Raw genomic sequence first — 13,172 nt, forward strand, 5'->3', positions numbered from 1 at the left:
ATTATATACACTATATAACATTATATAAATTATATAACATTATATACACTATATAACATTACATACATTATATAAAGCTATGTACACTATATAACATTTCATACATTTATATAACACTTGTTTAATACCTTTTTGCCTCGTTTTTAGAATTCATCTATCTCGATATGAGTTTAAATCAAATAATGGTTAATACAATTTCTAGAAGTTGTTTTAAGAAGAAATAAAACATTTTGTGAAGTCCTCCTACTAATTATAGTGTTGGAGCCAAGCATCTCATAAAACATTATACTTTTGTCGGTTACTTTAAAACTTGATAAATTAAATTAAAAATTTAATCGCGTAAGGGCTTAGGAAAATACAGAAAACTAATATCACCGGCTACGTAACTAGGACTTTCTATGAGAAGATCCCGGATTGTAGTCAACAATTTCTGTAAATAACTTTTTCTGAATGTCTTTCTACGTTGATACGAAAATTGCTAATCAAGCAACCTTAGATATACAAAATAAACTATGAAAAATAAAAGCAGTATTAATACACGATGCGTTTATATGAAATTAAATACGTGAATATTAGAAATTATTATTGGTATTATGGGCACGTATCAGTTTACTTAGAATCACAGACTAGACTAAATTAAAGAAGATACCTAGAAAGTGAAAATACAGAGTTGTCGTCGCGTATTTTCTCTATACTTTGAAATTAATTAGCTAGATATTCATAATAGATAATAACGACTCACATTTTTATGCAATACGCATTTTCAGAAATATTTATATTTATGTTTGTCGCTCATTAGTATACAAAGGTTGAACGATTTCTTAGGCTTACTACGTCGCTACAGTTCATTTCCCCACCTACGATCATACTCTTTCTGGCAACTATGGTCTTGACAATAGCCCTGCAGCGTAGTTTCCATTGCAAAATTCTCCACCGTAAGGATGTCAAGCTCAAAGCATATCATAAGTTCTGGGTCGGTGACTTGACTGTTATAGCTTCATATTTAATGGCAAGAATACAGTATACTCTTGAAAATAACGCACGTGGTACGTCAAAACTAGTCGAGGTAATCACCTTCACATTTTGTAAATTTGTGTTTGTTCTTCGTTACTTAGTTTGTGCTTATAAAGCTGTTAATCTTTACAACATTTGTAGATAGCACAGCTTGATTAACAAGAATACTCGTATCTTTCTCTGTCTGCATACAATTTTCGATGTCATCATACTACTTAAAAACCACAAAACAATTAAAAAATTTAGTCATGATACTTGTCGTTTTATCGCAACATTACATCGGCTGTGGTTGTTGCACGACTTGCTGATTTGTATATCAAGATCGTTTTCATTTAACTACTTAAATCCCTGTATTCATAAATTGTTATATAAATTGGTTAACCTATCGATTCTAATCTAGTTAAGGTTTTCTGATTGTTAAGTAGTTGTATTTCTCAAAAGATTATATGTTGTATATGTGGTCAGAAACTTCAGGAATGTAAAACACACTACTTGGAAATATATAAGAATAAATGTCATTTACAATTATTGAAATATTACAAAGAACACGGAGTAGTTCCGAAATTTCTGATTTTTAAGGTTCCTTCTAATAGGATTGTAAATAATGCACCAATTTATTTGTTACTAGACGACCCGTGACCCGTTGGGTCACCCATTATTCAGAGGTTATGAATAATTCAAGCTAATTTCAATATTGCACTGAAATGAAGGTTTATTTGGAGATAATTTAATTAAATATTTCAATCCATTCGTGTTATTCATAATTCAAATAAAGATATTTGATTGTTGATCGAGAGTAAAAGGAAAGACCATTTCATTTTTCAAAAAAAATGAACTAATTCATCACAATACCTGAAAACTCTGACTTCACGTGTTGTGGTCTTTCCTCTTAAACCTTCTACAAATAAGAAACAGTAACACTTTTTTTTTTCGAATTACCCACCATAACCAAAGCACATTATTGAGAAATTCTTCAAGATCTTGTTTTTGTCATCTTACGCCTTTAAATGAAGATGGAGACATTGACAGGGAAATAATATAATAGCCAATGCTCGGCGAGAGGTTTTCGTTCATAAAATTTTGTTGTTGTTCTCGACTTGATTTTATTTTATTACCTCGTCTCTATAGTTACTATTTGCAAATAGCAATAATATTGTAGGTCCATTTTATTGTTGTTCTTTCTACACGCCGTTATAACTCATTTTCATCTCATCATTTAATTTCTGTTGTGCATATATTGTTGTATAGAAGATATTTTAAAGTGATTCATTACGTGGAAAACGAAGTTTTATGATAATGGAATGTACGAAAAGTGACCCTTACTGTAAAAGTTGTAACTTGTAAAAAATACATATTACTAGTAAGTAAACTCAGTCGAAACTATTCATTCATAAATGTTTAATGCACATTTAAACAATATAGAGGCATATATAAACTTATAGTAACATGATACGTTTAGAACACAACAATGACTTTTAATCATTTAATTAAAGATTAGAAAATATTTCGGACCCAAAATTGTCAATTTTTTGAGTAAAGCTATCGAGTTTATAATTTGTATTACCTCAGACTTTCTACATCGACAATACAGAGGAAGAAGTCGGACTTCGAAGACAGAAAATTACTTTCACATTAAAGTGAACAACAGCCCGTCGTGACAAATGTGATTTATCTTTAACACTAATTTAGTCGATTCGAAGCTCTGGATTTTAATAGCCCTGTAACATAATGAGTACTTTCAATCTTTAAATCTGTGTCGTAAAGATGAAACACTAACATTAATTTTCCAACTAAACATGTGTCTTTGAAAACGTGTTTTTTATTATTTTTTTTTCCTCGAAAAGGCATACTCGTGTAATGTTTGGCTAATCCCTAACGGATAACTAGAAAGGTTCAACAACGTTGGCAACCATCTGATATGTAATGAAACTTGTTTGTATTCCGTTGTACACCATTTACTTCTGTAGAGGAGAGTGAGCATCTTCTTGCTAAATTCACTAATAAAAATATTCTAAGACATACACCTGATCACATTCAATTACTTAATTACATCAAAGTACTATTTTAAAACCGTATAGCTTCCTGAAACGAGTTCTACTGAAAATTCTGTAGTGAGTTTTAAGCCTTTTTTATTATTATTACAGCCTCTCTTGACTTTTCTGGAAAACCAACTATGGAACACCACTCGGCAAATGTTGCGTTCCTTATTCTTTTATATATATATTATCTTTAATTTTTTCAAGTACACTTTCTATGTGTGGAAAAATGAGGGATGAAACCGGCTAACAAATACACCTTTTAGTGTTTCATCCGTAAAATCCAAAATGTGCGTTTAGCCATGTTATCTAAGACATCCTTGAAATGTATTTTTTGTTTCTAAACTTTCGTAAAAAAAAAAAAGTTTGATAATCACATGCCTTTAATCATTTCTATTTTTCATACTCCAAATGTTACATAATATGTTCGTATCAAAGCTGCGGAGGCGTAATAAAATAACAACGAATACACAAGGTGTGCTAGAAACAACTTGGTATAGTGTTAGCGATATATTTGCTTGCTCTTACGATAAAAACAATTCTATGACACAAAATCTACTGACACAGATTTCTGGCTACGTTAATGAATGATTTTTAGCTTGCTTCCTCAAAACCTTACTTGTCAGCAAAATTGTAATATTACAAATCTCGGACGACGTTTATAGGAAGATAATGCAGAGTTCCAGATACAATGCTATCGTTACACATTACGTATACGCCAAATATTTAAAATTATACGTAGAGCGAAAAAAATTTAAACATTAATCTTCCGCAAACATTCTTAAAAACTTTCAAAACAATGTTACATCTATCGTTCTGAGAAACAATATTTGAACATACAGAAACACAAAGTGCTCGATTTCTAAGAGAAAACAAATGTAACACATCCCTGTTGACGGGTGGGAAGGGAATCTGGAAGATAATCTAAACGTTAATGGGGCTATTACCACTTGGAATGAGGCTGGAGTAAAGTAATGTAGTTGACTACGCCAGTCAAATATCAACCCGCAATGCAACCTAGACTGACTTAAAATTATGGTATTTCCATCTTTAAAAAATAAATCCAAATTATGTTTCGGATCTGAGATCCGGAGACATCCAGCAAAAATAAAGCCTGCATTAATACATATATATATATTCATTTGTAACAAATCCCGCATCTTCACCACATTAAACTCACTTTACAATACCGACTACAGAGCCTAAAAAACAAATCCAATAAATTGGTAATGCGACACAGCAAGACATAAATTGTACGACGAAAACACTGTTTAAATTACAACAGTTAAATAATTTATTTCAAGACTGATGGCATCACTATTTTATTTTCCTTCGGAGTCATGAAATATTATTCCAGCTATGACAAAGAAAATGTGTTCTATTTAATGATAAGTCATACATCTATAAACATGACAGACCAACTGTCTATAACTGATTATCTGTAAATGCACTTACTAGCACACCATAGCAAAATTGTATTTTTGTCTCCATTAGAACAAAATAAAACAATATCAAAGGGGCAGTGAATCATTCTAAAAAAAAAGCATTCAAGTGTTCTCTCACTCGTAAAAAAATTAAGACCCTGACAGGCGAGATTTAAGTACTGTCCTCCTCTTTTTTTAACTAGAAGAATGGGGTGAAGCGTTCGAAAAAAAATATTCTTATTGGTAAAGGTTCAAGTTCTCTCTTTCACCATCTTTTAGTTAAAATAAACTAAAGCACTTAAATTATGGCCTCGCGCCGTTAATCAAGTTAAACATGACAGTGAGAAACCTATGATTGATTCATGGCACACCATAAACAACTTACACGATGTTTAAAAAAGAAATACCATGACTTAACTCACTAATCGTAACCTTCGTACCATGATTGAACCTATTAAACATAAACCTCGTACCATAACTTCACCCAATTAACATAATCCTCAAAGTCTTTTTACCTCCTAGTTTGGATATTACCTTATACCGCGAATTATGTATAGAAAACACTTTCTGAAAGACATTGTTTTTGAAAATATTGATTATAAACTTTAGTAAAATTCCAAATTCATTAACACAAATAATTATTGAAAACCATCAAAATTATCATTTATTGGGTGTTTTATATAATTTTAAAGAAAAACAAACAATCAACAGTTAGCTCCGTCTCCCCTAGACCATGTTATGATCTATAACAATAGATCATGTTATGATCTATAACAAAAGTAACATTTTAACCAAAGCCACTTTTAGTTTTCAAAAATCTTAACAGAAAACAGTAACCTGGACCAATCAATGTATTCAACACATGTAATCCCAAAATTTTGTTTTAACCAAATTAACTTCAGAGCAGTGTAGTCAGAGATCACAGGTAAGACTCTGAGAACTCAAAGTCCGAGTGCGAAGCTCTAGATCCACGCACCATAGAGCACGTAGTACCCGTGACGTAACCAGAATCAGATACGGGATCAATAGTAATCTTCTCTCTTGGCGAGAGCATCACGCCATCACCATATTGAACCGGTAAGGTAATTCGCACTCTCTCGCCGATAGAGGCCGTTCCGTGAATGGATCGCAAAGCATTCTTCTCTTGCAGAGCTTGATTCAGTAGTTTGATTTGTTCTTCTTTCTGTAAATAAACAGTGAAATGTTACAGTATCCTTGTGAATAAATAAAGAAAATCACCAACTTCTATCGTAATAAGAAACGAATTTAGTTGTCGGTAATACACTAAAACGTATTTAAATACACAGACAAAGCGGTAAATACGAATTGAATAAGTCGATTTACTTCCGATATTTGTCGCTTCAGTTCTTCATTCTCAACTAACAGACGCTGGTGTCGCTCTTCTTCTTCTTTGCTGGTGATTGTGTCAGTGAGGTTTCTGGCGTCGGATCGTTCCTTTGGTCGTCTGACGAGCTCAATAATCTACAAAAGTAAAAATAAGTACCTTATTTTCATGTTATTATTGTTAGAAATAAGTACTTCATTTTTCGTGTAATTATGGTTAGAAATGCGTAAGTTGTCCGCAAGATAAACAATTAAATTATGTGTTCCTAAAAGGTAAGTAGCTTCAGAAATATTCTATTAATAAAACCAAGCAACACGGTATGTTGGTTAAATTATATATATATATATAGGAGCTATTAAATGCTTTGTCAAAGAGTATCGGTTAATAATCGTGAAAAAAATCAGTTTTATTCAAGCTGAGAAGAAAATAATTATTGAAAATAATAAAGTTTATTAATCTTGAATTATATAATTCTTATTAAATAAATTGAGTTATATTATTTCAGCTATATTCTTATTTTCACAGAAAATGTTTTTACATTTTAGTCCAGGTGTCATTACGAATAAATTATATATTGTTTATAGTATAAAAGGTATTAAATGTGTAATTTGAACAAAGTTACTGTAGGTAGCATAAAAGTGACGTGGATACTTCATACGAACTAGAATCAGAAAATTATTACAGTACATGAATACTATAACTTGAGCAGTCAACAAGTGAGCCACTTATTTCTATGTTTCCCACCAATAACAAGTTGTGTGAATTATATATTTTACAAAGTGTAGCTTTGGTATTTTCTAACCAAATAAAATAAAGTATATTTCAATTGCTTTTTATGAAGGTGGTGATCTGAAATTTTCAGTAACACTAGCGAGTGTGTTTTCACGAACAGAGTAAATTCTGTAACAATACATCAACATGTTTCTACGAATTAGAAAATTCATTATTAATACTTTTCTCTAAAGTGATGGATACCAAGTAAGCAAAAATGTATAAACATTTTAAAAGATTAAGCTGCTCATAAAAATATTGTTAAACTTAAATAATTAATAAGTGTAAAAAAAAACACATTGGAAATTTATAAAAATGTTTATATTTATCAAAACCTGTAATACTTACTTTACAGAGGCCGCTAGAATACAAACATTTTTCTGGGCAGGAAAATAAGCGCCAAAACTAAGCCTATTTCAATAAAAAATGTTTCACAGAAAGCAAAAGATAGATATTCGACTATAAAATCACGTTCGTGTGCATTTTCGAAAGCCTTTCTGCTATCAGTTACTAATTGGCCACAGCAATGGTCTTTTGTTTTGTTTTTCAAGTAAGCGACTTAAAACTTATATTCAATAACCATATTACTAGTAATTGTATATGATTTATTTAAAAGTTTAAAATTATGAACTGAAACTATTTATAATTTTTAAAGTTTAGAAATACTTTTGCTTGTAAACTTACTTTAGGAACAAAAACAAGAGCCATCGATAGGAAGCTGCAGAAAATAATTGCTAAAGCCACGAAAGCAAATGTTGCGTCTTGTTGACTGCTAATAACTAGGGTGACAGGAGCAGTAATAAGACAAAGAACCTGGAAACAGTAAAATAAAATTATTAGTATCCTATAAATCGATCATTTCCTTCAGCCGTACAATTCCAGACAACTAGTGTTTGTAAGGCCAAATATCCATAAAAAAAACACAACAAATGCTTCCTGTAGACAGAAGTAAAACTAATGATTTAATTCGGGTGGTGAATTGTCAGACCCATTTTTTTTTAAATAATAAACATCTATACCAGCTCTTCTAGCGCAGATGGATGCAGTTCATTCGATAATCTATTAACGATCGTTACTTACCACTTATAACTTGAAGAAAAACCAACGCCTGGACATATTTTTGCATTGTTTACAACAGTGTCCAAAAACGAAAAAAAAAAAAAAAAAAGAAAAGAAAAATAAAATCACACGAACTCGAGATCTATTTTTTTTTCTGTTTTATATATATATAGCAAAGCCGCATTGGGCTATTTGCCGTGTTCACTGCAGGTGATCGAACCCGAAATTAGCATTGTAGGTCCGTAAACTTACTGCTGACCACCAGAGGACCTCAACAACTTAAGAGAGCATGATATTTTGCTTCATTTCAAACTTTTATGTCTCCTTGTGCTTTCTTGAAATTACAATCCATACCGCTAGTCAAGTTTGGAACATGACCAAAATCAAAGGTGTGATCAAGGTCACAACTTAATGTTATACCAAAACTTCAACATTTCGACTAATATCAATATACCTTAAGTTATTAAGTTCAAAGTCATGGCGAAAAGCAATTTCAAATTTATTATTAATAAACTCTAAACCTTAATAAACTCCTCAAAATTTGAGGAGTTCTTGTTCGGCTTGGACCTTGAAACAGATGCCACACCTATCGCTTCGTCACTGCTATCTCTCGTTCTCCGGATCGGGATTTAGGTCATTTTTACGACTTGGGAGGGTCAGGTTCAGGTGGACCTCTTCCTCCCTTCTGTACAGTTGTTATAGCTTTTTCTATGCTTCAGGTTTTTTGGTTGGCTGGTTTGATATGGGGTTGGTGTATTTCTGTTAGTACTTTCCTTTTCAGGGCCATGTCCGTTTTATGTTATCAAGTTGTATGTGTGTATTGCCCTATTCTTGGGTGTTAGTGTACTTTGGGTCTATAGTAGAAGTAGTAAGTGTGGTAATAATAATGGTAGTTCTTATGCTGCTTTTTTTGTGATTATTTTGAATATATCGTCTTCGTTTTGAGGGCTGTCATATTTTTCCACGATTATTTTGAATATGTTTTTTGATTGTCTCTACTACTTTGTTTATGAATTCCTGTGTTTTAGGAGATGTAACTATAGGTATCTTCATTTGTTCTGTTGTTTCTTTAGTTTGTGTGTTGATTTTCTCTTCTTGTGCTTGTGTAGTTGTTTCTGTTCGGGTGTGGGTTTTTAATGCTTGTGCGAATGTCTGTGCTGTAGACTGTTTGTTTGTATTGCCATTTTGTTGAGGGTTTGGTGTTTTTCTTTATGTGTTGTGTGTTTCATAATTTTGAGCTTGTGTGTGTATGTGTGTTGTTTTGTATATTGTTTATTCTTGTCTTAATGATTTTATATTTCTGGCATCCTTTGTAGTTTGCCGTGTGTTGTTGTTGGCAGTTGCAACAGTGTGGTTGTGGGTTACCACGCGGGCATTCATTGTTTCTGTGGTCTCCCCTACACCCTACGCAGCGTGGGAGAGCTTTACTTGCGGCTGCCACATGTCCATACAGTTGGCAGTTGTAACACTGGGTTACTACTACCGCTGGTATTTTGGTGGATTCTACCGTGTATTTTCTATACCAGAGAGTAATACCATTTGATATTAGATTCTGTATGTCTTGTGTTTCTTGTACTTTTATGAGGTTTGTGAGTTTTTGTGTTCTGTTTGAGAAAATCCGTTCAACTTTAGTTACTAGTATGTTTTTCTGTGTGAGTTCTGTTTCTATTTCTTCGTTTGTGATGCTAGTGTGTATGTCTTTTATGACGAATGACTTGTGGTTTGGTTTGTTTCCTGGTATGTGTTCACTGCTGTCTGTTGTGTTTGTTTGTTTTGAATTTCGCGCAAAGCTACACGAGGGCTATCTGCGCTAGCCGTCCCTAATTTAGCAGTGTAAGACTAGAGGGAAGGCAGCTAGTCATCATCACTCACCGCCAACTCTTGGGCTACTCTTCTGTCTGCTGTTGTTTGAACCGTTGAAAAAAAATCTTACAGTTTCGTTTATGACAACGTAATCGTTTTAACACTAACACACTGAGAAAAATTCACACTAAGCAAAGTCTGGAAAACAACAAAAACAAATTACGCTAAATACAGTTTTATTAAAATAGCAAAAAATCTATATATTTAATAAGTAAAAACTAACATATCACACATATAGAAACAAATCACAAAGCCCTTTCTTCCAGTAATCAAATTTTTCGAACAATAAAAATGTTAAGTTTGATATCCAACTATACTGAAAATAATTCATTACCCAGAACGTTTTAAAATATAACTTTGATGGATGTAAATCATTGGAATGTAAGTCACCTTAGATTTACTTGGGCATAAATGTTTAATAGGCCAGTTCACTGAACTCTACGAAAAAAAAAGAGTCAAACGGTAGATGACACTTATCAAAATAATTTGAAATATAAAATATTTTAAGGCAGAGGAATTAATTAATTTGTAAGTGTCAAAAAATATTTGGAGATTTGTGTTCAATCCATTAACACTGACGTTTGATACCACTTATATATCATGCTTATCACTAAACGGTTTTTCTTACCACGACGTTATAAATGCTCATTCCCACCAGCCTTGAGTCATTCAGTTGTTTGATCTTCACACTTCGAGTTTCGTAGGCGAGAAAGATGCCAAAGATAAGTAGTAGGCCTTTATACCCGTACATAAGTCCTACCATAAGCGAAACAATCACAAATCCATTTTAGAAATAAAAAGCAGTAAATAAAGAAAATCCAAGTACTAACATTTTTCCTTTTTAATTTACACTTTTTGTTAAACCTTGAACGACATGAATATAGTTATTTTTTAAACGTTCAAGTTAAAACAAAGATAAATTAAAGTAATAAGAGTAATTTACAATGATTTATTCACCACTTAGAGTCAGAAAAACAAGTCATATAACAAATATTTGAAACTTATAATTACACAAGTGGTTCAATGTTTGATTGGTCTAGAAAACTCAAACATTCTTCATTGTGAATTAAATCATATAATTTTAAAAACGTGTCGCGTGTCTCCTCAAAGTGGTTAACCTATCATGTTGTTTCTCTTTATACCCTTGAAACATAATACGTAGTTTCGTTACCTAATTACAACACGTCCTTCGATATATATATATATATTTATGTTTGTATAACTTGAATATTTTTAGTTTATTTGTGTTTTTTGTTTAGAACAGAGTTATCATTGGCGATTTGTAACAACATCAGAAGTTTGATAAAATGTACCGTGTATAATTATTGTGATCCTTTTCGCTTCTAAAATATTATTAATATTTTTGCTATTTTACATCTCACCAAGCCAGATAGCGTTGTTTTCAGACTCGCAGTGTTCCAATTCTGGTTGTATCTTGATGTCCTCGTCCAAAATCTCTGGATTTTCTAAGGGAAAGAGCTCAAGTTTTCTCCTAGGAGGATCTGTGGCCTGCCACACTGTGAGAATCAAGATATCCAAAAAAAGAAGAAATCCCACCAAGGCATACAGCTTCCAGCTTTCTACTTTCTGAAGAAAAGTATAAAAATGAAATTACGTAGTAACGTATTATTACCGAACTGCTTGATAAACTTTAAATATCAAACAATGTTTGAAAATTTTATAACTATGTAAAAATAAATTGTAGGTAGACATATTATTTCATAAAAAGAAAAAAAGTACTATGGTTTTTCACTCATAAGTAACAGTTGAGATATTTCATTACTTGTGCTTTTTAGAGTTTACCACAAAGTCCTATGATAATAAGCATTCTTAAAAACATCATTCCTTCTTGAAATTAAATGGAATTAAAAGTATTGAACACAAGGCTTCCATTGTAACAAGTGAGCGAAATCAGCACGAAACTACTTCAAATTAGAATTTTATAACCTATATTGTCAAATCTTTTTATGATATGGAATAGATACAAATGTCAATAAATCGCCAAAACCAAACAAACGAAGACGCCCGTTCTTTTCTACCTCCTATTTATAAAACATTTTTCATTTTGCAAACATGTTACTGGACTTTCTCTACGAAATTCCACATTAGTAAAACCGTTTATTTTTGTTCGAAACAAATTCAATATTATGGATGAATTTCCTATTGAAAAATAACTGGTTTTGTTCTCTTTTTTTGCAGATTTCCTCATCACGTATATATATATATTTCTAAAAGGTTTAAAACAATTTTGCTAAACTGCACGAAGAAAAGTAATTATTACACTTACTTTGAATCACGCCTGATTTATAGTTAGTGAATATTATAATATTTGACTGCATTTAATAATGTACGAAGCACTGGCGCAACTAGATGAGTAAAATTAGCTGGGATCCCTTATTATGGGAGAGCCCAGGAGGCTGTGTGTGTGAGGGGGTCGAGTGTCCGTGGGGGGGTCGAGTGTTCGTGGACTTGATTCAACTAGTAAGATAGGTAGTTGCTAAGGGAACAAAACGTTACGATATATTTCACTGGACGCTTTTTGATATTTCAAATGTGTTCGGAAGGTAAAACTAACGTTTAAAGAGTCTGTTAACAAATAAAATATTAGAACAACGCGTTTATTCGGTAACGTACAGAGGACGTTAAAAGGACACTTTTCAATCATCGCAGGGCAATATTTTTTGAGAGGGGTGGAGGTAGTGTTAAGGGAAACTATGGGTACTGTGGTACACACAAGATGATCATTTGTGTCTTTTGGTAGTTGTGGATATTTTTTGTGACTGAGAAGAAGGGCACTTTTGGGGCATAAGAGCAGAAAGGCAAGGGTTTGGACCCACCCAACCACCTTCTGCGCATATCACTGTATTTATACTATACATTCATCCTACGCTATAACAGTATTTTTTATTACAAACAAGTTAAGTTTAAACATCTATAAATGGTATGAATTATAGTGTATTTTTTACACGTATTTTGTTTACATTAGCCTCTTTCAGACACAAATTCTTTCAAAAATTAAACACCGTGTTTACTTTGCTGTCGTTGGTTGATTTGGTTGTAAGCCGATGAACTCGCCAAATCTTGGAAAACATGGCTCCGTAGGACAAGGTAAAACCTATACTCAACAACCAAGCTCTTGCCTGTGATTAAAAAGGAAAAAATGAATAAGTGAAATTATTGACTTTAATTTATTCATGTTTAAACACGATATGTGACAAATGGTGATCTGCCTTAATAAAAGATAGCTTAGACTAAAAACAATTGAATATACTTGAATTATAAAATTATTATTCGACTTCAAATGCTACACTTGAAGGTAAACATTTTAATTCGGACTCCAATAATTTTCAGACCTTACAAAAACAAAATCCTATTAGGAACTAGCTTGCATCATTCCGGATAAGGAAAAATGTATAGAAGTTTTTTATTTCCTTAATAATCACGGTAAGAAAAATTATCAAGTTTTTAATATATTAAAATTTCGTCTTAAATAATTTGAAATAAACATTCTAAAGCATTAATTTTTTGTTTATTTAGTGTTAAGCCTGAAATCCGATTTTCAGCGTAATAAGCCCTCAAGCTTGACAACAATGAGCCACTGGGGAAGGAGGCAAAATGTGTATATGTATTTGTCTTTCGTAATTGTTTGTTTGTAATTAA

General features: G+C 32.2%; 1 protein-coding gene across 2 annotated transcripts in view; it reads right to left on the minus strand.

The window, feature by feature from the left end:
* Positions 1 to 2,389: 2,389 nt before the first annotated feature.
* Positions 2,390 to 13,172, minus strand: part of LOC106457607 (gamma-aminobutyric acid type B receptor subunit 1-like) — a 46,235-nt gene continuing 35,452 nt past the window's right edge. Inside the window, exons 12-17 of one of the 2 annotated variants that reach the window (XM_022383602.1) lie at positions 12,536 to 12,652; positions 10,895 to 11,099; positions 10,141 to 10,268; positions 7,275 to 7,403; positions 5,819 to 5,956; positions 2,390 to 5,657 (exon numbers count right to left, since the gene is read on the minus strand). In XM_022383602.1, coding sequence (XP_022239310.1) covers positions 5,394 to 5,657; positions 5,819 to 5,956; positions 7,275 to 7,403; positions 10,141 to 10,268; positions 10,895 to 11,099; positions 12,536 to 12,652 — 981 coding nt within the window. In that variant the 3' untranslated portion in view covers positions 2,390 to 5,393. The remainder of the gene's footprint in view (positions 5,658 to 5,818; positions 5,957 to 7,274; positions 7,404 to 10,140; positions 10,269 to 10,894; positions 11,100 to 12,535; positions 12,653 to 13,172) is intronic. The other variant, XM_022383603.1, reaches the window with a different exon arrangement.

The sequence above is a fragment of the Limulus polyphemus genome, unplaced genomic scaffold (assembly GCF_000517525.1).
Source record: "Limulus polyphemus unplaced genomic scaffold, Limulus_polyphemus-2.1.2 Scaffold351, whole genome shotgun sequence".
NCBI lineage: Eukaryota > Metazoa > Arthropoda > Merostomata > Xiphosura > Limulidae > Limulus > Limulus polyphemus.